This window comes from Eleginops maclovinus, chromosome 10, assembly GCF_036324505.1.
Source record: "Eleginops maclovinus isolate JMC-PN-2008 ecotype Puerto Natales chromosome 10, JC_Emac_rtc_rv5, whole genome shotgun sequence".
Lineage (NCBI taxonomy): Eukaryota > Metazoa > Chordata > Actinopteri > Perciformes > Eleginopidae > Eleginops > Eleginops maclovinus.
In genome coordinates this window covers 3,464,868-3,491,127 of record NC_086358.1, presented here as the reverse complement: position 1 = coordinate 3,491,127, position 26,260 = coordinate 3,464,868, and the positions used below count along the sequence as shown (strand labels likewise).

At 44.7% G+C, this 26,260-nt stretch overlaps 1 protein-coding gene across 1 annotated transcript; it reads right to left on the bottom strand.

The window, feature by feature from the left end:
- Nucleotides 1-1,014: 1,014 nt before the first annotated feature.
- Nucleotides 1,015-18,787, bottom strand: tnrc6ba (trinucleotide repeat containing adaptor 6Ba). The gene is made up of 22 exons (XM_063893347.1): nucleotides 18,500-18,787; nucleotides 16,185-16,274; nucleotides 15,199-15,220; nucleotides 14,248-14,718; nucleotides 11,716-13,668; nucleotides 10,525-11,679; nucleotides 10,224-10,388; nucleotides 9,908-10,104; nucleotides 9,684-9,758; nucleotides 9,290-9,517; nucleotides 8,106-8,231; nucleotides 6,691-6,861; nucleotides 6,118-6,231; nucleotides 5,832-6,036; nucleotides 5,333-5,494; nucleotides 5,033-5,179; nucleotides 4,747-4,890; nucleotides 4,479-4,571; nucleotides 4,180-4,395; nucleotides 3,813-3,880; nucleotides 3,426-3,565; nucleotides 1,015-3,312 (listed from the first exon to the last, which is right to left on the bottom strand). Exons 2-22 carry the CDS (start codon nucleotides 16,239-16,241, stop codon nucleotides 2,766-2,768), a joined length of 6,456 nt encoding a protein of 2,151 aa, XP_063749417.1. The 5' UTR covers nucleotides 16,242-16,274; nucleotides 18,500-18,787; the 3' UTR covers nucleotides 1,015-2,765.
- Nucleotides 18,788-26,260: the final 7,473 nt, after the last annotated feature.

Genomic DNA, 26,260 nt, shown 5'->3' with positions numbered 1-26,260 from the left:
TTATAGACAAATTAAAATCGAGCTAATATAACAACATTTAGCACAAGGACAAATATACAATATATTTAAAATATGGTTTAAAAATAATCCCTCTGAAGAAGGCGTTAGCAAACAAACCGCTAATTTAGCATAAATGCTAACAGCTAGCTTACTGTCATTGAAACATACACTAAGAAAAATAAACCTTTCGAGTGTATTTTCCAACACGCACGTAACAAAAATAAGTAGTCTTTCGTTTTGAAATGATCTTACCTTTACAGCAGAATCCCATTTTCTTCTTGAGAGCTCATTGGGAAATAAAATGACCAGTTCAATTGTGACAAGAAGCAGATGAGATACTGGTACTTCTGTGTATTCAAATATATACATGTTTTTTTTTAAACGCAAATCTTATTATACATTACAGTGTATATAAATAACAAGCTTGCAATTACAATGTGTGTTCTGTTTTGATTGTTATATACATATTTGTATTAGTTATTCTGAATGACTTCCCAGATAAACTAAATATTGCAGGCTGTATGGGACTGGCTTAAGTTATAGGTATTGTAAGAAATGCTTAAAACTCCTCTCTAAACCCAGGTCAGTCGAAGTTTGCCAACCTAAAAATACTCTTTCCTATAGCAGTACATCAGAGAGCAAACGTTGAACTTGAGGGTATCCATTATAATTACTTCCATTAGTCTTTTCAAAAATGACTTAACCTAAAGCTGAATAAAACATGACTGTGGGATGGGATGACAAATTAGGTACTGCTTAAAAACCTGACATGTTTTCTAGCAGTATTAACAAGAACAAGGAGATTTAAAATATGGTTCTGGGTCCAAAACACACATTATAGTTAACCAGGACATTGTGCTATTTAGTGTATGGCACAAAGCTGACTGTGCAGTCCTATTGGACAGAACAACATGTTAAATCATTCATTTAACCTGAAACAGCAAAGGTGAATCTATGAATAGCATCCTGTAGGTAAACACGTGTAGGTAAACAAAAAAACAAACCACCACAGACTTCAATTCAACCTTTATTATCTTGTTCTTTTCTGCTTTAAATTAATTTCCTCTCCTTTTTGTAACATCTGAAATAAATGAAAACATCCTGAACAGGAGTGATAATAAAGACTGACTTAATTTAAATTGATACATAACAAAACAAAAAGAAAAACAGTAAAACATCACAGGTAATGTCTTTAACGTGTCTGTAAAACACTGTTCCAGCTCAGCTTGGTATGGTAGGATTTGGCATTTTTAATAGAAATGCCTTCAGTTGGTTACTTCGTCTTAAAAACAAAATATTCTCTTATTGCAATTGGCAGAAAAAAAAAGAAAAATACAAACAGGAACGAAATGCTGCTAAAAAAAAATGCACGAAAAACTTAAGAGACGTATGCAATAGTGCCAATGTTTTTGAACTTTTTAGCTATTACAATATCCAAACAGTCGAGCACATGTACACACACTCACACACACACACTTTCTCTCAAATGTAAGCCGTCAGATTAATTCACTTCCCTGACCGGAGCAGAATAAGTGTTCAAGAGCGCACGCACACACGCACACGCACACACCATGAATCTCATGGACAAGAAAGAAAAAAAAAACATTCAACATTGTAGCAATAACACAGACACTCCCGATATCACCATCATCATCATCTTCATCACATCCTCCTCCATTCGGTCATACTGTCATCACTCCTTTCATGCACACACAGGCAGGCAGGAGGGCACCTTGTACAGCGAGTAAATAAGTGATCGGAGTCATCATTAACATCATGACAATATATAATAATAACCAACTTGATTTCTCGAGTAAGAAAAAATACAATAGCGAGGTCAGTGTTTGAAGGGCAAAAAAAAAAGAGGACATCTTTGAATTTCCACAAAGTTTCTCACATTTTTCTTTTAAAACAGAAACAGAAAATAAAGATGAACACTCGACGTACATCAATGAGGAGATACAATTTTGCTTGTCAAATATAAGAGCAGTGTGGAACTGATGAACGGTGTGAAGGCTGCTGACGTGGCCGCTGGTTGTGAGCCAAGGCCACTGCTGTTGTAACATTAAGTCGTCCTGTTTTGTAGCTCTGTTTCAAAAAGAATGGAGGGATCTGTGGCGGATGTGTCAACAACAAACCCAGAGGCATATAGTGCAAGTTTGGCTAATGTTGTTTCTGTTTTGATTTTTTTTTTTTTTACCCTGGGTCCCATGTTGATGGCATATTTCCACCAAGGTGTCGGTACCTACTTAAAAAAAGACGCTCTTCTTCTCTTTGCTGATCGTCCGTTTGACTCAGTAGTGTGGCGCTGTGCCCCCAAAAAATTTCCTCTACAAACTCCAGATCCTTCCCCTCCGAACATGAGAACTTTGAAGAACGCCAGCCAGGTCTATGAGGGCTCAGTCTGCAAGTCTGACATTTTTGTTTTTTTGAGATTACATAGTAATACAAAAGAAAGTAAATTGTGGCACACTAAAAACAGCAATAGCTAAACTTGTACGACTCTGGCTGAGCCTGTCTACAGTGCATGCCTGAGTGATCGGGTCTCTGAACAATGGGATTTGGAGTAAAAAGACCGAAGAGCTATCCAGTTACAGAGATGAATGGATTTCCAAGTTCAAGTTTTACTGTTGTCTTCATTTAAAGTTAAAGCGGCTTAACGAATGTGTGTGTAGTTTGACTGCTGGGTGACCAATGTAGCTTTTATTCATGTCATCTCTACATGTAAATAAATACAGAGTGTGACATCACAACTTAAAAATGTGTCAGTCGCCCCCCCCGCCCAGCAGGTCCCCCGGCAGCAGTGAGGCGGGGCTGCCCATCTGGTGACGATCTTCCATGGCCGGGGACCCCCAGAGGCTGGTGCTGGGATACCCGGGCCCGCTCATCCCCCCCCACAGACCCTGCCTTCCGGCCTCCACGCCTCCGGCCCCGCCCACCACGGTCCCGTTGCTGCTCCACTGGGAGAAGACGCCCAACCCGGGCCCCTGGGTGGAGGTCTGGTCCGATGAGCTGCCTGTGCTGTCCAGACTCTGCCACCCGGAGCTGGAAGCCGTGCCTCCATTTCCTGCTGTTCCTCCTCCTTCTCCTCCGTTACTGCCTCCACCTCCTCCACCACTTCTATCGCAGCTTCCTCCGTTACCGTTGGCCCCCACAGCTGAGGAGGCTGTGGGCCCGGAGCCTGAAGAGTTGGCAGCGTTTCCTCCTCCTCCGTTACTGCCTCCTCCTCCTGCCTGGGAATGTGCAATGTAGCGAGCCACATCCTCCTCGCTCACAAACTCCGCCAAGATGGTGGTGTTCCCCAGAACACACCTAATGCAGAAAAAAGGTCTGTCAGTATCTCTTTCATGGTGTGCGGCGTCAAATAAACAAATATTTCTGGACAACTCAAATGTGCAAAATACACTAGAACACTCTAGTCTTACATGTGGAGCGCGCTCTGGGCCTTGGCGGCCTCCTGTTTGGAGCTGTAGCGAATCAGAGCGGTGCCCTGCGTCAGGCCGAGGTGAAAGGTCAGCAGAGGGCCGTGCTGCATGCAGATGGTGCGAAGAGTGGAGCCGTCGATCTGCAGGAACACAAGATGGACAATAGTTTATAATTCGTAGGGATTCAGCAGGTCAGCGGATATTTGGGCAGAGACTTCTCTTGGATTTGGAGATGAGACTATTCTTTACAGGGTTAGGGGCTAATCTTTAGCTGCATTTGCATAGCCCCTAAACTCATGAATTGAATTTTGCTCGCCCTTCCCTCACAGCATTTCAGCAGTTGTTTTTGTAAAGTGTGTGTGTGTGTGTGTGAGTGAGTGTGTTTACCTGCGGTGTGAGGTTGCTGAGCACCAACCAGCAGCTTTCCCGGGAGCTGCCGTCACTCCAGGTCGAGGCTACAGACGGAAAAAGAGAACAAACAGGAAATGTGAATGAGAGTTTTCCACATTCCCTGTAAACACATCTGCTTTCCCTCTCGGCTTCTCAAATGTAATAAATGATGAATTACTTTTCCTAGTGCTTCCACGGAGGCTTTTTTATACTCTTACAAATCAAATATAAATGGATACTTCAGTTCCAAAGAGCGCCGAGTTCTTTCTACAGTTGATTTACTTCCTGTGAACATTTTAAATCAGATGTTTCAACAAGCAAGGGACAGCATGAAATAAACATGCTAAAAGCGTCGGGACATTACCAGTGGAGCTCGAGCCGCCGCCCCAGCCGCGGCCTGCCAGGCGAGGTGCTCCTCCGGACCAGGGGGAAGGCGATGGCTGCTTTTGGCTGGCGAGGCCTGGAGGTATGCGGGACATCTGGGACATCTGGGACATCTGGCTGCTGCCACGGTTAGCTTTCCAGGACTTGTGTCCGATGGGCTCTGGGGGCCAGCTGGTCTTGTAGTCTGTGTACTTTGCTGCAGGAGGACAGAACAGTCAATGAGGCTCTGCAGGGGTTTTATACTGGGAGTGAAATACAGCAGAATGAGTGAGAGGTTACCTGAGTTGTGTGCGTTGTTGAGGGGACTGTCTGAGGCACTGTAGGGCCAGGCACCAGGTGAAGGCAGCAAGGTGTTGAGGGGAGGGGTGGAATCTGCAAAACAGACAAACAACTTTGTTAGTCACTCATTCAGAACTAGGGATACTTGTTTGTTTGCTTGAAGTACAATTGTTTATAGCAAACAATCAAATCAAGAAGCTAAACCACCCATCTGCTGGATATGGTGCAATCAAACTCTGTAAATACAATAAGAAAGTGAGACGCTCACCAGTATTGTCTTGTAACAACTGGTGCTCACTATCATTAAGGTTGGGGGACACTGCGTTTCCCATCATGCTCCCTGGGGTCATGTAGGGGTCAGTATCAGGGTCGACCCGGTCGATCCCCTTCCAGGGAACACCCGGCTGGAACTCTGAAGAGGAAACACACAAGTGGTTCTTTAAAGTCAGTTTTAACAAAGCACTATTACCCTTACTGACTGGTCCATCTCTACCTATTGTTTAACCCTGTGGGATCCTTTAGCTCAGGTTATCTCTCCGACTTTAATAACTCACCAGGGGGCCAGCTGGGCGTGGGGGGGGGCTTCGGGCCCATCTTGTTTCCGGGGGTGCGATGCCAGTTGTCTCCCAGCCCGTCTCCAACCATCATGTCGTACTGAGAGTAGGGCGAACCCCCCGGCATCTTCATAGGGGGGACGGGACCTGTGTGGTGGTGAAAATGTTTGACACATCACTGAAGAACAGATGGTTTTAAATCAATGTGCGACTTCTCCTCTGATCTATTCGCAGATCCTGCCTCAGCGTGCCTTCATATCAGGTCTCGTCAAAGCCACTCAACAAAGAGAGGGATCTCACCGTTTTTGTGGAATGCGTTCTCAGGTGAGGAGGTGTCCGGGGACGAGTGGCCCTCCATCATCCATTTGAAGCGGGACTGCTGGATCCCCAGGTCCTTCATAGGACCCCCCACCACAGAGCCGCCCAGGTCCAGACCCGGGAGGTTCACCCCAGAACCAAAGCCTACTCACAGAGACCCAAACAGAGGGTTACGTCTCTCCAAATGATGGAAACAGCTGCTGGCTCAGATAAATAAAATTGCAACCTTCTCTAAATTCATCAACAGAAATAAAACAAAGCCAACGATCAGACGGGCAATAAGAGATTATGATATTAGTTGTACAACTGTTTCAATCAAATCAATGGACTACGCAGCCATGGTGAAAGTACATTTTTTCAAAGTTTTTAACTAAAAACCTGGCTGTGTCTTACACATTGCAACTTTAACCTTTGAAATTTAGAAAAGGAAAATACACAACATGTGTTTTTAATAAATAATATTCTGTAAATAAGCACTCACCGGAATAAGGTCCGAGGTTTTTCTGGTGTAGGTCAGCCACAGATGCAGCCAGGCCAGGATGGGGCAGGGAGTCGGCCCCGGGCAGTTTGGGACCGCCAACCCCACCGTGATGGGAGGGGGAGAGTTTGGAGCTGCCGCCTAAACCTCCGACCTGCTGCTGCTGCTGCTGCCTCTGCTGCTGCAGCATCGCCATGATCCGGGCCAGCTGAGGGGAGACGACAAAACCAAGTCAGCAGCTGGAAGGAGGAAGTTGAGAACTGATAAGAGGAGTGAGTTCAATGTTTACCTGTTGAGGGTCAGCCTGCTGCCGCACATTTGGTGGAAACTTCCTCTGGTTCTGCAGCAGCTGCTGTGGCGTCTGCTGAGGCTGCTGCTGCTGCTGGAGGAGGAGCTGACAGGCCTGAATAAACACGGACAAACCGAAACAAGACGAGTGAGATGCAAATCAAATTTTCAAGATGTTCAATGACAGTCCCACGTGGTCAGACACCACAAGAATGCTTTCGTTTCTCCAAGCGTGTGGATGCATTTGCATACATGGTCGCAGCTGGTGTGGATTTATGCTGTTTTTAGTTTAGTTTTACCAGGAAGAGATTCTGTATCTTTATCACAAAGTGTTCATGTTTTATTTGACAGTTGTGGAATTAAAATTAAGACTTCTGATGGTATGAGCTCCCTCATGATGTAAAGTCTGCAAAAAAGCTACACATCTTCTGTCGTAGACATAAACCCAGCTGTTTCTCTAATTATTGTGTCCACACTGTGCCGGACTGAGAAATGACGTCATAATTCCTCCCTTTCTCCCTGGCCTCAGCAGACCTCTGCAATGACTGAGAGATGTGTAGGTGCTGATTCTCACCAGCTGGAACTGGATGTGCGGTGGGTAGATGCTGCTGAGCATGGCAATATGCTGGGGAGACAGCTGTGGAGGGAACACACCTCCCCCGACTCCCGCCACTCCTCCCACGCCGCCGACACCCCCCACGCTCCCGCTGGGCGGTGGCATCTGCTTCAGCACGGAGCCTGGCACCTGGAGACCAGAAACACAGCACACCTGTTACCACAGAAACGCTTCAGTGCTGTAACCACTAGCGACCATATTAGCTTAGCGCTCCCACCCCCCGATTAGCATAGGATGGTGAAAACTGCTCAGCACATCACCAGGACGGAGCTGCCATCCATGGAGGACCTCTACACCCAGCGGTGGAGGAAGAAGCCGGTAGGATATTAAAGGACCCCCATCACCCCAGCAACAATCTGTTCTGTCTGCTGCCGTCTGGCAGACGGTACCGCAGCATCCGGACCAAGACCACCAGACTCAGAGACAGTTTTATACCACAGGCTATAAGACTGCTGAACTCCTGAGCTCTGTGAATGTCTACTCACATCTTTTTATAGTACACACATACATACATATATATATATATATATATATTATACACATCTGCCATACATATCTGTTTATAGTACACATATCTATATATTATACATATCTGCCATATACATCTGTTATACGTAATATATGCATCTGTCCATACCTCCTCATTCAACAGTGTAAAGTATTTAAATACTCTCAATGTATTCCACATATGTATATATTTCACATCCTCAAATCTGTATTGTTGATATTGTAAATATTCTTCTCTCTTTTTGCACTATTTTATTTATCTTATTTGCACCATGTATGTTGAGCTGTTGGAGGAGCATGGGACATAACATTTTCATTGCCAACATATACGTTGTATATGCTGTGCATATGACCAATAAAACCTTGAAACTTGAAACATTTCCCCTCTACGTAGAGGTAAACGACGATCCTAACAACAGGAGCTGCAGGAATGGAGGCATTGCAACAAGTTGAACTCATTTCCATGTTGCAGGTTATTTAAATTGATTACTTGGCAGAAAAATAAAACTGTGAAGATGACTCGATTAAAAACCAACGCTGCTGAACACTGTCAGCCAACCCACAAACTTCCTTTGTGAAATACGTAGAGCTGTGAAGAATACTGATCACAGAATAAAAGAGATGCACCAATTGTAGTTTTCTTGGAATATTGTGATTATTTAAGTCTGACTAATCCTGATAAATCTATAAATGATAGCATAGATAAATATGTTCAACAATTCTCTTTAATCTAAAGCTCTATTATCAGTTAATAGAAGTCTGACGGGAAAGTCTGTGTGTGCACAGCAAGAACTATCATGCTGCATGTGTGTGTGTGTGTGTGTGTGTGTGTGTCACACAGACTGATCTCATTAATGATAAGGTACCTGAGGTGACAGGAACTGATGAGGCACTTGCGCTCGTATCCCTGGGGACTGGTTTAAGGGTGGCACACTTGGCGGGTGTCTTGACTGAGCCATCCCTCCGCTGTTGCCGAAGATACTGTGACCGCCCTGTGATCGAAGACGTAACAATTAAACCATGACAGGACGCACAGCAGTGGAGAAATGTACATGACAAGACGTACAGACGACACAAAACACGACAAACTGGAGGACGACAGATCAGGGGTTTAATAGAGCGGTGCAGGGAGGATGTGTAGGCTGACCCTGAGGTAAGCATTGCACTGGTGCCCTGACAAAAGCAATGGGAATTCAGAATATTGCAGAAAGTAAGATCTTTGGCAAACAAAGGTTTATGATACTTGTTCAGCAGGACAGTCTCCACATATTAACACAAATCAGCACAAAGTAAAGAGCTAATGTTGGGCTACAAAGGAACTACATCACGGTCACATGACTTCACGTAGCCACCGCTAAGCTAAAGGCTAATGTTTAGTGTGATGACATTTAGTCGTCTGACTTAGACACTTGATAGCAAACGCTGTAGTCATACAAGCTTCAGGGGGGTATTTTGCCACGTCGTAGAACAAAACCTGATCAGGTATAAGCTTGTGTTAACCACAGGCCTTATTTCCTGCTTCAAACCAACGCACTTTCCTGAATACCTTTTGCCCTTTGGACGAGGGAACCAGAAGTGCTAAAATGATAACTAATTCCTGGTTTGAGGACTCATTCCTGCACCACTCTTATAGCGAGATTATCTTTCAAAATCCACAAGAACTTAAAGTACACTGAACCCACAGAAAGAAAAGGCAGGACAGAAACAAGAGGAGAGGTAATCTTACTTGTCTAAAGGGAATAGTGTGGTTGAAGAGGGAATGGGGCTTGTAGACAGTGGGTGGTGAGTACAGAGAGCAAGGACCCTCCTCCCCAAGGCACCAATCCTGATTGGTCAGAGGCATGGTCTGTCACAGTGACAAGCCAATGGGAGACCAATTTAAGTGGAGGTGAAGGGGTGGGTGGGGGAAGTTTGAAACAGGGAGGGAATGGTGCAGATCAGGAAGAGAAGGTAGAATCACAACATGGAATAGTAAGAAAGGACAAAAGGTTATCTAGACGAGAAAGACAAAGAAGACAAAAAGCCGATAAAGATGGCAGTGAGGCGTTACCTTGTCATAGTACGATCCAGCGTCTCCAGGTGTTGCCTCTTTGGATCCAGGTGGACGATAACCCATCCCTCCTCCTCCTCTCCCGACCTTCCTCATGTCTCCGTTGTAATCGTTCATGTTCATGTTCATGTTCATTCCCATCCCCATGGCTCTTTTCTCCGCTTCCATCTTCTTCTCCTGCAGGGAACCCGGAGCCAAGTCAATGTTCTGGCCACTGGGATCATCGTTCTGTCAGATATAAATCACAGAATAAATGTAATGTAGGAAGTAGTGTCTAAAAAGAGTCTAAACCACAGCATCTAGGTTTAGAGGGATTTTCATGTTTCACCTTCTAAATAAAAGAAATTAACATCACATTACCAGATATTAAACTCTAAAAAATAATAGATCTTACCAGAAGCCCCATGTTGGAGAACTGTCTGTTGATGGGACTCATCCAGGAGTCCCCTCCACCTGGCTTCATTGGACCCTAAGAAACAAATATCACATGAGCAAACAATGAAGTTCTACAGGAGTTTGAAAAGAGAAATGACAGATTAGGAAGGTTTGCAAGACCCAAGGATTTTTAAATAAATATTGTTGTTTCCTTTATTATCAAGATGTATTTCCTCCACCCACCTTGCTGCTGGGCTTCTTCCCCTGGTGGCTCTGTCCCCAGCCCCCGTTGCTTCCCTGCCCCCAAGACGAGCCGCTGCCCTGGGATCCGGCGCTGTTCCACATGCCGCCTCCCTCCTCCTCATCCTCCCAGCTCGAGTGACGTGACGCCGCCACAGAGACCTCTTTATCCCCCCAGCCCTCTTGCATAGACTTTGAAACTGTAGGAGGAAAGGCGTCAGAGTGAATACCACTGTGTTTTCTGCTACTGGTCTCTTAATAAGCAGGATAATGTTTCACATGTAATGCATCATCTTTAGTTTTCATTAGATTCTCTTACCAGGTTTGATGGGGTTGGGAGAAGGGTTTCCCCAGCCCGTTGTTTTCCCTCCAGCATCATCAGGGTCTCCCCAGCCGGTAGGGGCATCATTTGTTTTTCCCCACGCAGTCGTGCCGTTGTCTACTGAAGGGCTAGCTGGAGAATTACCACCCCAACCTGACGGACCTGCACACAGAAGACAGGGTGAGATGGAGCCACCTGGAGCGTCATGTTGGTTAATCCTAAACCCTTAACTGAGCCGCCACTGTTTCTTTATGTAGTTTGATGACATTATAAAAGGTCAGATTGAATACTATCTTACCAATAGCTGAAGTTTTTGCAGGTCCATGGGCAGGGTTGAAGTCTCTGTTGCTTCCGAGCCCTGCAGCTTGTCTTGCAGGCTGATGCTGTATTGGCGGTGCCTGTTGCTGCGGCTGCTGCTGCTGCTGTTGCAGTTGTTGTTGTTGCTGCTGCTGTTGTTGTTGTTGTTGTTGTTGTTGCTGCTGCTGCTGTTGTTGTTGTTGTTGCTGCTGCTGCTGCTGCTGCTGCTGAGCCTGCACATTAGGCTGCTGGTCATGCGGTGGTGGCTGCTGCCCGGCGGGGGCGCTGTTCTTATCCCACAGGTTGACGGGCTTGTAGCTGTAATGAGTTGGGTCTCCCCATGCTGATGTTCCATCATCGATCTCATTCTTCCTGCTGATGGACTGCGGTGACGGCTCCTCCCAGCCACTCTGCTCAGATCCACCTCCTGCATCTGCTCCTCCTGCTGCTGCTGTTGCTCCTCCTCCTCCGGTGCCGCCAGGGATGGGCCCCGAGGTCCAGCCTGAGCTTTGGTTCTGATTCGGGGCTTGGGAGATGGGTTTTCTCCCACCGCCCCCTTGCATGGCCCCTTGGTCCATCGCTCTCTGAGGATGCTGATTGCGGGGCTGTGATTGTTGCTGCTGCAGTTGTGCCTGCGGGACGGGGCCCGGCTGGCTGTTTGGCATCTGGTGCATTTTGTTTCCTCCACTCCAACTCTGATGGGGTTTGGAGCCTCCCATTCCACCGCCGCCACCGACTCCCATCCCTCCTCCATAGTTTCTCCGAGGAGCCCCTTCATCCCAGCTCCCCCAACCCGAATCACCACCTGAGTTTCCTCCTCCACTCTTCCTCTCGTCCTCCCATCCTCCTCCGCTATTTGATTTGGACTGTTGCTCTCCCCAGTCCCTACCTGGCCCCCCCTTCTGTCCTGAACCCCACCCACTCCCTCCTCCATTCCCTCCCATTTCTTTCCACCCGCCTGTTGCTTTCTCCTCCTTGTTGTTGTTTCCTCCCCAGCCTGCACTCGCCGGGTCTCCCTGTTGCCCAGGATCCCCCCAGCCTCCTCCTCCTCCTCCTCCTCCAGTTCCTCCTCCAGTTCCTCCTCTACTGCCATCCCTCCACTCCTCACTCCCCCAGCCTTTAGCCTGCTGCCCATCCCCACTTCCCATCCCTCCTCCTCCTCCTACTCCTCCTCCTCCTCCTCCTCCCCCACCCCCCCAGCCTGTAGCCTTCCCCTGCTGGCTGTGTCCTGACATTCCCCCGGACCCCATCCCAGGTCCCGCTGTGGGCCCAGATTGTGAGACGCCAAGGTTCCTCATGTTGTGGCCTGAAGGTGGCGGTGGGGCTCTCCCGGAAAGAGAGGCCCCACTACTGCTACTGTTGCTGCTGCTCTCCCAGCCCTCTCCGGAGGACCCTGCGGAAGGACCAAGGGAAGGATTGACCCCCGGACCCCCCGTAGATTCATTGATTAGAGTCCTGGGTCCACCCGAGTACTGAGAGGAACCACCGAGAGCGGAGGAGGCGTGTTTCGCCGTAGCTGACGACGATCCACTTTTACTCTTCCCTCCGTGCTCCTCAAAGTCCCAGGACGTGTTTTGTCGGATCTGCGTTTGGCCCCAGCCCGTGTTGGACAGGACCCGGGGGTCCAGATCGGACCGGCTGAGCAGGGTCTGTAAGGCAGCTTCAGCGTTAGGTGCAGGTTGGAGAGGACGACTGTGACTTCGCCCGCTCCCACTTCTGGAATTTCCGCCGCTGGACGAGGATCCCCCCTGTGCTCCCTGTCCTCCACCTCCCCACTCCCCCGTTTCACCCTCCCCCTTCTGATTGTCCCAAGCTCTGGTCATAGTAGTGGCGGCTGCTGAGGATGAGGAGGAGGATGAAGGGGGGGCGGGGGGATTACCGGCTGTGCTGCCCCCACTACTGCTGCTGTTACTGCTGCAGACTCCACCGACCCCCTCGCCTCCCAAATTAGCTCCACTAGCAGCAGAAGCTGAACTCCCTCCCCAATCTCCACCTCCACCTCCACCTCCGACTCCCGATGACCCCCACCCTCCCTGAGATACCGCAGAGGTTTGACTGCTGTTCCCAGCACTACCCCAAGCACTCGCCCCACTAGTGGCACTCGGATACCCCCAACTCGAGGTTCCGTTATCTCCTTCAGCAGCTCCGAATCCACCAGCTCCGCCCCCCTCCCATCCATCAGTCCTTGAGGCACCCGTTTTGGAGTTAGCTGCAGGGTAAGAAGACTGGCCTCTCCAGGAGGAGGCGAGGCCGTGGTCTCCCCCACTCATCTCGCCTCCTCCACGGTCCATTCCTCCCCCAATTCCTTCCCCCCCACCGGCGATTTTTGGTCCCGCTGATTCGCTGTCCCACTTCCCCCCACCCATCTCTCGGTCTCTGGATTGCATTTGGTGAAGTTGCCGCTGATGGGTGCTTGATTGATTCACAGATAAAGGTGGGTGACCCCCCAGCACCCCGACTGCCCCGCCTCCTCCCAGGCCCAGGGAGGCAGGGTTGTTGGCAGACAAGGACCCTCCGGGGCCCTGGTGATGGAAGGAAGACGGAGCTCCTTCCCCCTCCTGCTGCACCAGGGCTGGCCAGGCCGAAGGGTTGGCATTTGGATTGAAGTTGGCACCTGGAATCCCGCTGCTGCCGTCCACGGGGCCACTGGCTTCATGGCTCCCCGGCACAGCGGAGGCTTTGGAAAGTGAGGAGGGCGATTGTAGCAGGGGCCCGACTGCAGCTACTGCACCCCCTCCTGCGAGATGACCCTGGGAGGCAGCCGTCCCCCACGCCACGCCGTTGGACGACTGCATACATTCATTGGGCAAAGAGAACGAGGAAGTGGGTGAGGATTGGTTGCCAGAGGCACTGATGCTGTTCACAGGCATTATGTTGTTGTTGTTGTTGCTGCTGCTGCTGCTGCTGCTGCTGCTGCCGCCGCCGCTGCCACCCCCCCCTCCGGCCCCGGTGAAGGAAGCCCCTCCACCACCATCATTGCCGGCAATGCTGGGCCACTCCTCCAGGTCGTTGCCATCCACGATCACCTTCTCCCTGCCCTGAGAGGAGGTCACCCCCCACATGGAATTTGCATAATTAGAAGTAGTAGTAGAAGCAGCAACTGATGATGAGTTGAGGGCCAATGAGGAGGCAGCTGCACCAGGATCTGAAACAAAGTAAAAAAAGACAGAAACTTTAGGAACGGAAAGGAAGAAATAATAAAATAAATCTCAATATCAGAAATATGTTTTATCCTGAGGGGAATTGTTTTGCTTCTTAGAAATATATTTTTTAAATATTTATATAAAAAGATACAAATTACAATTTATTAAGTAGTGTAACAATACTAAAGCGTGTCCAGTGTAATACAGTAATAGTGCCAAAGTGTTGTGATGTTTTGCCATCTAAATAGTTTAATATTTGCTAGAGTTATACAGCCCGACATTAGTTCGCATTGCACAGTAAAGTTTTCTAACATGACGCTCTTATCCAAATCGACAATAAGTGCATTCAGCCATGAATATAGAAACTAAAAGAGCAGGAATACTTAGTTCTTAATAAGCCAAACCATTGTAGGTGCTATTCTTTGCCCAAGGTGCATTTGTTAAGTAAGTCCTCGTGCCAGTTTGGTAAAAGAGTTTGATGGCCACGAGCAGAACTGACTTCCTGTGGTGCTTTATTGTGCATCGCGGTGTAATCAAATACATCAGCTCCAAAAGTGACCTTCAGCGTTGCTAACAAATACCTGAGACAGCAGCCATGTTTGCATTGGGGCCGTCCCCCCCTCCTCCTCCTCCTCCTCCTCCTCCGCCTCCTCCCCCTCCGAGCAGCATGGAGGACAGTGGCGGCTGCCCCCTCTTCAGTAGCACTTTATGGTCCTGCTGGCAGCGAAATCGCGGCGGCACTTCTCTCGGCATGTAGCGTGCTTGCTGCTGCTGAGGCGCCGGGGCTCCGCCTCCGCTACTCGCGCTGCCGTTTCCAGCAGCGCCGGGGCCGCCAGCGGTGGAGGAAGAAATGGTGTTGGAGGTGGGCTGTCCGTTGGCCACCGCCAGGCGCTTGGCATTGTTGCCGCCCTGTGACGGGGTGGCAGCGCTGCCAGGGCCCAAGGTGGTGGCTGGGGATGGGGAGGCAGAGGGGGCGGGTCCAGGGCTGGGGGAGGCAGAGCTGCTCTGAGTGGCAGGAGACTGGACAACCGCCGGCTTGGTCAAGTCTGGCACTGCAGGAAGGAAGAGTGTGAAATTAAGAAGCATATAACCAAATACATCTCAAGAAATCACGATTTATTTCCTGTAAATGCAGGCGCTGTCCATTTATTGGTTTGAAACAGAGGAAACAGAACATGCTTAAAATCAGTCCCTGATAGCAAAGCTAGGAAATGCATCTCAAGAGAACAGTGCATATTTAATTTCCTGTTCATGTGAGCACTGTCCATATATTGGTCAGAAACAGATAAGGAAAGGGAAGATGCCTAAATAATTCCCCGATGCCGATGCTTTGGTTTAACGACTGATTCACTTTGTCTTTAACGTACAAGTGTTGCAAAAGCCAGTTAGGACAAGCCGTGCAGTTTTAACCAGCATTACTTTTGGTAACTGTGGCTAATTTGCAAACTATCACAATCCATTTGGCCCAGAAAAATAGCAAATAAGTGGCTTCGATGTCAAAACATGTACACATAAATTATTGTGCTGCTTACCTTTGTTTTTTTGTTCTGTGACCTAAATGAAAAAAAAAAAAAGTTCATTATTAAACCCGAAAAAGCAAAACACACCACTCAGTCGAATGTCAAACCTCAGTAAAAAATCAACCTGCTCTGTTGAAAGATTCAAATAATATAAGACAAGAGAAAACACAAAATGAAATATTTCTTTAGAGTCTACTGCCAAGATATTAAGTACATCATGCTGTTGAGACTTGTTTTGTCCTTTCACGTAACACTGACAGACGCAATGAAAACATTAATGTAGAGCGTAAGGATTTAGTCGTCTCAACATCTTTTATTAATCATACTCTTAAAACAGGGACCAAACCTAAAACTTGTTCTGGTTCTACAGATTATTTTTAAATCAATTCAATGCAAATGTATGTTTTCTAGTACAAATTAATAGGTGATTTGTCAAAACGGTTTTTTGAGAATGAAAAACCTCCCTTCTGAATTGCCAACAATAGTATAACAAATACACAACATTTTAAGCACATGTATATCACTATAAAACATGTGACTGTTATTTACCAACACATGACAGTATATGGATGTGAATAAAAGCAATGCAACTGGTACAAAGCAGTGGCTTAACAACAACTACTCTGTTAGGTGCAACTAAATGAATCATCTATTGCCGACAATTACAGGTGTGGTTGGTAGAAACGTTATTAAAAATTCACCTATACACACATTATTCTGTGATTGGACTTAACACATCGAGGTTCCTACATAATGGGATCAGTTCCCTTTTATATCAATGTAAAGGGCTCAGAAATAAAGCTTTTAAACTGGAATATATGAAGACAGTAGTATCACAAAAATGAACATCCCCATTTATGAAGAAATTAGGAAGATTACAGGAAAATAGTGCTGTTTTCAAGCTTATCGAACTGCTGTTCAACACGACGCCACCACATTTTTAAAAATCATATCCAACCCAGCTTTAGGAGCGTGGAAGTCATTTTGAACATGCTCACCTTCTGAGAGGCTTCCCTTTTCCTTTTGTCGTCTTTTTTCCTTTTCTTGTCTTCCATGAACTACAGCTCCAGTCCTGGTTCTCCTTTCTTCTGGAGGACAAAAGGAATTTCAAAATGTGGTCACACAGTCACCATTTTAAAAATCGCACAGTGCTGCTTTGTATAGCTCAAAAAACATCGGCCAATAGTTAGTGATGACTGCGGCAAGAAACAAGGTAAAAAGATAACATGGATCATGGCCACGTGAGCGTCCATCCCTGTGTGTAAGCAACAATGAAACGGCACGCTTGATCGGATGAATCAGCCATCAGGTGTTAGAGCTAAGAATACTGCTGGACATGTGGTCAACAGACAGTAATTATCCCTATCAAACGCATGCAGGAGGCCGTAAGCTGATCAGACTCAATCAATTTAAACGGTTTACAAGCGGCTTGATTTAGTCAGCCAACTCAATGCTGTCAGCAGAGTGACTCCAGTGGGAAATATAATAAGTGACCGGCTGAAGGTTTGACAGCCAGAGTTTGTGGTTTGATTGTGTTTAAAATGGAGGTTGAGAAAAAGCTCTGTAACCAGCTGTGACACAAACAGGTGTGCAAAACAAAACCACCAAATACTGCATTATCAAAAGGATCCACAATATAAGAGTGGATGTGGATAAACATTGATAAACTCTTGTGTTATTCTAGGGTTAGATTGACTAAGTACAAGGTTGTAATTATCAATTGCGACGGTATATATTAATAAAACATATTTAATTAATGCCTAGTCTTTCTGTTACGGTCAAAGTTGTGTTAGGTAACATTTGGAAAGCCAGCAAGGCTTAACTTGATTTGAAATACTGTTACACTACTGGAAAACCAGCAGAAATTAAAGCTGCATCAATGAAAAGTCACTTTCACCAGGTGCTAAATCTAGTGAGCAAGTCGCCATGTTGCCGACACATACATCCTGTTCCTTCAGGCTTCCCTGCTACAGCCACTACCGCAAAATGATCATTAGGAAGGTAAACAACAAACATAATTTGCAGAAGCTTAAAATAGTGGGCGGTTAGTAAAGCTACCATTGGTAGGGCACAGTTTTATATGGATATTATTTCAATTTCGTAATACCAGACTAGATATGCGCTCGTCTTTTTCTGGCTTTAAAGACAGCATTACAGTACAGAGATGTAATTTAATTTGCTAGACTTGTTGCTTTTCTATTATTTCTTTAAACCATTTAGGCTAGTTAATACGTCCACATTATTTCTGGTGATTATTTTTTACTGATTTTGTGAAAGCATCACAATAACGAGGTATTTGGTCAAAAATATTGTGATATTTGACTGTCTCCATAACCTGGCCCTATGTGCTGCTATACACTAACGACCTACTCGAGATAGGAGGAACAATTAGATAAAACAATATATTAAAACATGGAAATAACCACAATCCAACTGTATATTTAAACTCAGATTACCAGGTTACACACACAGTCGTGCATTACTGTAGTGCTACGCCCTGATAGTCTGTCTTTATTTGGTTTCGTTTTTGCTTTAAATCATAACACACAAGCAGATTCACAGACAGTGAAACTGGCAGCCTTTCTGACCTCAGGCCTCTCAACCAGATAATTATGATACTCATGTGTGTCGATGTAAAATACTCTATTTACCTCTGAATTGTAGTAGAGTACAAAGACGCAAAAAATGTAAATACTCAAGTCTCTCAAAATTGTCCCCAAGTACAATCCTTGAGTAAATGTACTTAGTTAATTTACACCACTAGCTTAACATGGAAAATCGTCAGGAAAACGAAAGGACAGATGATTAAAGGTGCTTGAAATGCACGCTTTACAAACCAGTTAGGGGTTTTATCCAACCACATTTTGTATATTGTATTTAGTTTAATCAGGTTTAACAGCAGCTGGTTACTCGTCGATGGCTAACATTAAGGAGTGGTTTTAGCTCCAAAAAAAATAACGCAGACACAGAAAAAGACCCAAATAAACAAGATAAACCAGCTGTCAAGCAAATGTAAGTATTGTTAATAATGTTATGCATGTACACAGTGGTCAGTAAAAGCAAATACACCGAGCATTGAGCTACAAATCGCCCTCTGCTAACCATAGTAACTGCTGCTACATCAGTGCTATCGCTCAGTTAGCTAAGTTACAGAAGCTACAAGTAGCCAGGCTAACGGTTACAGCTCGCGCAGTAGCATTTCATTCACAGTTATCTTGCAGATATTGTGCATGCAAATGTACATAAATACACATAACGGGATGTTAAACACGCTGATAAGCACTACACATATGCCCAGTTCACGTGTACTCACCTCTGGAATCACATATGAAAAGAAGCTAACCTGCTAGCTAGCTTAGCTAAAGTGCTTCAGTGCGATTTTTTTTCTTCTTGCTTTTTGAGGCATTCGTCGACAAAAACAGCGACGACACAGTCAAGTAAGTGGCAGGCAGACGATGAAAAAAATACACGCGTGGTACAAGCTACAGGTTCGTAAATAAGTACTAACGTTGTAATAGTGTAAACCCTAATGTGCAGAAGAATTTAAATTTCAAAGCGCTGTGGAGTCAGTCGGTTGACGGGCGGCCATTTTGCTGCTCAGTATGAAGCGTCTCCTCCAATGGCAGCTCTGCAGAGAGAGAGAGGGATGCATTCTGACCTTCATACACTTTGGCTGGAAAACTAAACTCTACATTTCATGCATTTTAGGACTTGTACTTTACTTGAGTATTTATTTTTGTTGTCCTTCTACTTCACTACAATTCAGCGTGTACTTTTACTCCTCTACATGTATTTATTGAAGTTACTTTACAGATTAGGATTACTGATGTGAAATATAATCAGCCCTTAAATCTGACTGTAGTTCACCTGGAGTAAATCCAGCAGCTACCCTGCAGTATACAAAGCCATTCAAACTAGCTGCACCTTTACCAGCTCTGAGAACACTTTAATGATCAATCATTATAAAACATATCAGAGATATTATTCTGAAATGGACCAATCAGACAATGACTACTTTTACTGTTGCTACTTATAATTTTATGCCAATACTTGTTTTACTTTTATTTGAGCAGGTTTAATAATTTTCTGACATTTATAGGATCAAATTTGGCAGTGTTTACGAGAAATTGGCCATATTTGTACTTCCAGTGGACACATTTTGATGAACTTGGGTCGATTTTTAAGATTAAGGGGAGTAAAAACTGCCATTTTTTATAATAAAAAGGTCCGAAATTGATTTTTCATCTTCAGCAACCTAAAAAAACCCAAGGTACTCAACATTTCCGGGTTTATACTGCAGGGTTACAGCAAAAAGTGGCGTTGCAGGTAAAAAAAAAAAAAGGCATGCAATAATAAAGAATAAGCTTACTTATTACATTTAGAGAAGAAAAGCACACATAAGTAATAGAAATAAAGACAAATAAGTACACAACCCTGGATAAAAAGGAGGAATTGAGTGACATTAGTAACATATTAGGTGTTGAGACATGCGCCATGTTGCACCCACATGTGTTTGTGAAGAGCCAGGCGCTGCTGGCGGATGAGCCGAGCCGCTGCAGCCTCCTGGGCTTCAAGATCTACAACTTCCTCCCTTGGCTCCATCACCACGGAGCCGACAACAGCAGCAGCCATTAACCACGCCCACCGGCAAACACCTGTTGTGATTACGGGTACAGGTGGGGTGGAGAACACGACAAAACAGACAGTGCTAGGCAAATACCTTTCTAGTGGAGCTCATACAATCTAGAATTCTGTGGCGATGAGGGTCTCTCTGCAATGTTTGTTTCACATCATTGGAAAAAAGTGTCAATAACCTCAATGAGATATGCTAATCACAGGAACACGTATTAAAAAAAGAACAGGGCAAACAACAGCCTCTAAAGTGACTTTGAATGCTCAAGAACATTATGAGCTTTACTGAAACACTGCAGGAAATTCAAATCTAAATGGACGAAAATCACAATTGGCTTGGTTAATCCCTTTGCATGTAATGATGATAATGAAATTAGACTTTAATTTAAAATGTGACCTATTTACGAGGATTAATATTCGACTACCTCGAGTCAATTATTTAAAAAAACAAAAAACGAGGAACGTGTTCATCTCATACAAAACCAATTGACCTCAGATTGACTTCGGAGTTAATGCTTAACTGACTTTTTTGCAGAAGTGACTGCAGGATGACACAGCTGTTGCTTTGTTTATGATTCATAGCGGTGACCGCAGTCCTTTACTCGCATACTTTGAATGCCGATTGTGTGACATGTACACGCTGCAGATGATTCCTGCAGAAACACTGGAGCAGGAGCGAACCAGACCCTCAGGCTGAATGAAAAACGGCAGCTAAGCAAACATTAGACATGAATCAGGTGTTGCAGCAAGTTCAAGGGAATATAGGAGTATGTACTCAATTGAGGTATCAGTATTTAGTTCCTCCACTGGGACATGTCTCCATGCTTTAATAAAAAGCTCTTTATTTTTCTCATACTGCCTGTGTTGAAGCTCCTCTTTTCACCCTCAGTCTGAAACCAGATCCCAGTCTGCTCTGATTGGTTAGCTGGCTGGCTCTGTTGTGATTGGTCAGCCGCTTAGAGATGTCCCGCCCCTTAGCCTATCACGTACAATGTGTTGGAGCGCTAGCCAATAGAAGCCTGTTACATGTATTAAATAACCCTATTTACCTCTGACTTGTAGTGGGGAAGAAGTACAAAGTAACATAACATGTAAATACACAAGTACAAGTCCCTCAAAAGTGTACTTGAGTAAATGTTCTTGAGTTACTTCCCACCTACGGTTGTATGTGAAGAGGTGTCATGCTCATAATGAGCCACTAGAGGGCAGCAGGAACACACAGCTGCAAACTGGGTTTCAAATATCTTCCATGTAAAGCAAAATACTGCTGACAGAGATTAAATTAAAATGCATAATCAAAGTTTAAAGTCATTTTTCATGTGAACAATCGCAGTAAATGCTCTTTTTCAGCCCCTCAAAGACGGAGATGTCCTGCTTTTCTCAGTTTTATATCATATTCACAGCACATCAGAAGTACTTTATTTATCCCAAACTGGGAATTTTTTGTAAAACTGGGAAATGTTCACCAGGACTATATCATCCATGGATGACCTCTACACCCAGGGGCTCAGGAAGAAAGCCCCAAGGATTATCAGAGACCCCCATCTGTCTGGCAGGCGGTTACGCAGCATCAGGACATAAAACCACCAGAGTCAGAGACAGTTTCATCCCCCAGCCCATAAGACTATTTTTATTGTTGTCATTTCAGATTCGTTTTGTGTCTTGTAATTGCAATGTTGAGGAACCCGTGACCCTGAGTTATAAACCAATGATTAAGGATTCATTCAGAAAATGATTGGTAGATCCAATCGATAAAATCACAAAAAAAAAGTGACTTCTTTTTCCCCTTCTAAATGTATTTGATAGATTAAAGATGTGGATGATAAACAAATCAGTGAGGATGGATTGTAGTAGGTTTACGTGTCAATAATTATAATCCAGTACCATTCAGTACATGATCCTGAAATGGGATATTCCGCATAACAAGTACTTTTACTTTAGGTACTGTAAGTATATTTGATGCTAATACACTTCTACCTATAACTAACATATGTATGTATTCAGATTTACGACGACCCCCCTACAGCACACACACTGTCCTCCACATGCTCCAGCTGTCTAACACTTGGGTGCAGCTGTTGACCCCTGGGAAGACACAAGTGATTGTCACACTCACTCCAACACCCCACAGTGCACATAAACATGCATGTTAACACACACACACACACACACACACACACACACACACACACACACACACACACACACACACACATGCACATGCACACACAAACACACACACACACACACACACACACACACACACACACACACACACACACACATACACACTTGAAAAATGTCCCCAACATTCAAAGCATGAAAGCTTCTATCCGGTGAAGGCAGCTGTTAAAAAAAGACACAAGGAGCAAATAGAGAGGCGAGGATTTGAGCTTTTGGTTTATTTATTTTGACTTCCAATACTTAAAGCAGTGCAAAAACAACCGCATGCAAATGGAAAGCTGTTTTCTGGAGATATCTAAACTTTATCTACAGTTGTAAGTATTTATTTTAGAGTGTGACTCTTTTGCTTTAATAGGGTCATTTTCTTTTCTTCTATTTTCGGCTCCATTCATGCTAATGGAATACATTTTGGAAAGAGTATACGATTTAAAACATGTTAAAATAATAAATAAAAATTGCATTTAAATCAACATCGTTGGTAACAATTAAAATATCCTATTCTGTGAAAAATTACCACTTTAGTTTTCAGAAAAGTGAAAAAAATAAAAGAAATAATGTTATATTTTTCTCCTAAAAAAAACCACAAGAGGCAAAACGTAAACTCACATTTCAAAAGTAAAAACTGTAAAGAAATATATAAATATTTAGTGATAATGGTCAGGACTGAAAGAATGTCACGTGAAAGTGAAAAAACATTACTATATAATACTGTTTGCCAGTTTTTAACACATATATACCTTATTCTACACTCATACCTGCTCTTAAATGAACTTCTATGACATTTCTACTGTGTTTATTTGCTTTTATACGCATTATCTATATCTTAACGCCACTCATTTATTTGTCTCAGATCATATCATTAAGGATTGTTTTGTTCCCTCTTTTATCTGAGACTTTGACCTTGCACTCAGCTAAGTAATCTCTGATTTTAAACCTAATCTACTGTGGATAAGAGCGTCAAATAAATATAGTGAGAGACTGTGTGTCAAGGAGAGACAGGAAGTGGAGGTGCCTGGCCCAAGAATGTCTCTGCTCCCAGGTCCCGGCGCCCACAGGAAATGCCTGTCCGGCCTGTTTGAGTCTGAAAAGAGGTCTCCTGTTCGCCGAGTTTGGCTTCTGACGGAGGAAAAAGGACGGCTGGAGTCTGAACGAGTGTGTAAGCTCAGTTTAGATAAGCAGATGTCTGCAGGTTTTCAGAGGTGTTCTGGTCGGGTCAGGGGTTAACACACAAGACTAAACAGTGACTAACACACATTCTTGCATTCTCAATTAATCAAATAGTGCAGGAGGCATGCAAAGGAATATAAAAAAGGCCTTTCCATTCTCTAATTATCTTAAGATGTGTGGTATTAGCTGCTGTGCCCGTGCGTTGCCAGCGCTTGTCTCTTCTCTGTCATTACCGTGAACATTTTTCCACTGCAGCCTAAAGCCACTGATCTAATTATACAACTTTCTAAATGCTTCCAGATATCTGTGGTTGGTTGTCAGTGTTTCATAAGGATCCTGAATAGCTAAGTGATGATCTCTTGCTGGACATGAGCCTCTGAGGGCTGCCAGAGAGAAGCTGTGAGGAAATGTTTGAGGGGAGAAAATAATTAAAATCTGCACTAACCTGCATGCATTTTAAGTTGGCATGTCCTTAGTCCTGCAGCTGGAACACGCACATCATTAACTTTTTAATTTGCATGCACAAATTAAAGACTCATCACGTCTCAATTTCACATTTTAAGTGATTTCAAGTGTTTGTACTACTCTGTATTGCTCTGTCTATGGAGAGCGAGGGGGGATTGGTTTTGTTTGGTTTGTTAAGCACTTTAAGTTACCTTTTATGTATAGAAAGTGCTACACAAATAAAGTGTGTTGATTGATTGATTGATCTTCCGCATGCACAGGGCCCGTAGGACAAGCACAACAACGACCTGACTCTGGTCCGCCTCAGCGTGTCTGTGGTGAAGCCCTTTGATAACGAAATGTAAACATGCATATAAGTCATTTTGCAGGGATTGTGATGCAAAAAGAAAAATGATCCATCGATCTCCTTCCCAATGTAAGTCTATGGGAGTCCAAAGTCATCTTGCACCCAATAGCATCACGTCATGGACCCTGAAGTTGTAATTACACTATGCATGTATATATTGGAATAAAAAGTACCTACCACTGTGATATGCAAAAAACAATGCAATACACAATTAGCTGCAAGTAGCACTTTACCTAACAGGTGAAACGGGCTCTTAGGGCTCCTACTGGTAGTTTTTACCCCCTGTTAACTGCACAATTACCTGTAATCCTAATTAAGGAATCCCTGCTTTAAAACACATCACCAAGTAATGCATTACACCCTACTTTATTCCCCATGTGCTTGTTTTCATCAGTCCGTGACCTTTCAAAAGGAGGCTTAATGATCTAAATGTATGTAATTAACACTTCTGATTGGAGTGTGTTGACTTCAGTGAGGCTCCAAGAACCAAGAGAGATGAACATTCATGTTAAATCAAACTAATAAAGACAACACAACAAAGGAAATAGAGAGAATGGAAGAGAAGAAGGACTGTATGCGTGGCTCTTCTGCTCTAAACTTGCAGCCACACTCTATCCGTCCCTCTGTACCCGCAGTCTAGAGCTACATCTGCCAGTATTTCTCCACAGATGCCCACACACAAACACACAAATCCCTCTACAGTATATTGCCTGCACACACACGCCTCTCCACGCCTCACACACACACAGACGACCAAAAGAAATAAGAGCTTAAAAGGCAGGGTGGAGTCGATTTGGCTTTCTCAGCAAATCTTTCATTTCTGCACCTCAGCAGCAGCAGCAGCAGCGGCAGTGCAGGCGTCCTCACTTACCTTTAAGATATGGCATTTCATTTCCCACTGTGAAGCTGTGTGTGTGTGTGTTTGTGTGTGTGTGTGTGTTTGTCAATGCTGTGTGTGCTTAAGTAGTGGTCAAACTGTGTGGGTATCTTGTGGCCTGAGTGAGAGTGAGCGCCTGTGAAAGGGACTATAAACAGAGAGGTTTATGGGAGAGAAATGTCTTTAATGCAGTGCTCGTTCATCTTCTCTTTTTCTCCGGCTTCTTTATTCTGATCCCTTTTTCTCCTCTCATCTCTGTGTCCTCGTGGCTCGATGCCCGGCCACCACTGGGTAGCATTCCTCACCCCGAGCCAAGGGGGAGGATGGGGAGACGAGGAGAAGGACAAATGGAAGGAATGAGAGGAAGAACCACAGCGGGTCTCCTCCTTATATAGTGTGCAATGTTACATACAGTGCAGCAATCTTCCGTAGAGAGGCCCTGTTATGCTTTATGGAGTTTTCCCTTTCCTGTAGTGTGTTATATAGGTTTTAATGCATGTAAATGGTCTGCAAAGGCTAAAATCCCCGTGTTCCCCCAAGAGGGAGTTTCTCTCTCACACACCTGACTGAAATACCTCCATTCGACTCCTTTGTTTTCTACAGGAACAAAGCTTCTACTGGCTAGCACTCCAAGACATTGTACGTGATAGGCTAAGGGGCGGGACATCTGTAAGCGGCTGACCAATCACAACAGAGCTGACCAGCTAACCAATCAGAGCAGACTGGGCTCTGGTTTCAGACAGAGGGTGAAAAGAGGTGCTGTAGCACAGGCAGTATGAGAAAAATAAAGAGCTGTCTGAAACTTAAAGCATGGAGACAATACATACAAATATGAACCTGGGAATGAGCAGAATAAGTCCTCTTTAACAACAGTGGCAAACTAAAGAGATTAGTGAAAGTTGAAGCCTTTTGAATATACAGAAAAAAGGGCAAGAATCCAGCTATTTGTCATGGAAAATGTGGGTTTCTACCTTGGTTAGAACCAAGATACCATCATGAGCAACGACAAACATCCAGAACGAGACAAAATACAGCCGTCATTCACATTCACAGAAAAACCCGACTCTTAAAACTGTCTGTCCTCATGATACTGAGATAGACACACACACACACACAAACTGTTATTTTCACACTTACAGACTCACCGCTGCACTGTTATTTAGATGCCACTGAGCCAAACATATTGAGCAGTAATTACAGTGAGGGGAGTGAAATCACACCGACACACACTGACTTCACTTCAGCTGCCACTTGTTGACAAATGTGTTCACTCAGACAGCGTTATAGCATGTTTCTGACTTTGTGGGTTTTGTTCTCGCTTTAGAAAAAGACAGGCATGCTGAGGTATGTGTGTGTGTGTGTGTGTGTGTGTGTGTGTGTGTGTGCGTGTGTGTGTGTGTGTG

What these genes read in the sequence shown, in the direction of transcription:
- tnrc6ba (XM_063893347.1), bottom strand. Translation starts at nt 16,241, where the DNA reads ATGGAAGACAAGAAAAGGAAAAAAGACGACAAAAGGAAAAGGGAAGCC. An exon ending in TGCAAAAACTTCAGCTATTG is followed by an intron (nt 10,389 to 10,524) that starts GTAAGATAGTAT and finishes TTCTGTGTGCAG; the next exon opens with GTCCGTCAGGTTGGGGTGGT. An exon ending in GGAAGAAGCCCAGCAGCAAG is followed by an intron (nt 9,759 to 9,907) that starts GTGGGTGGAGGA and finishes TTTGTTTCTTAG; the next exon opens with GGTCCAATGAAGCCAGGTGG.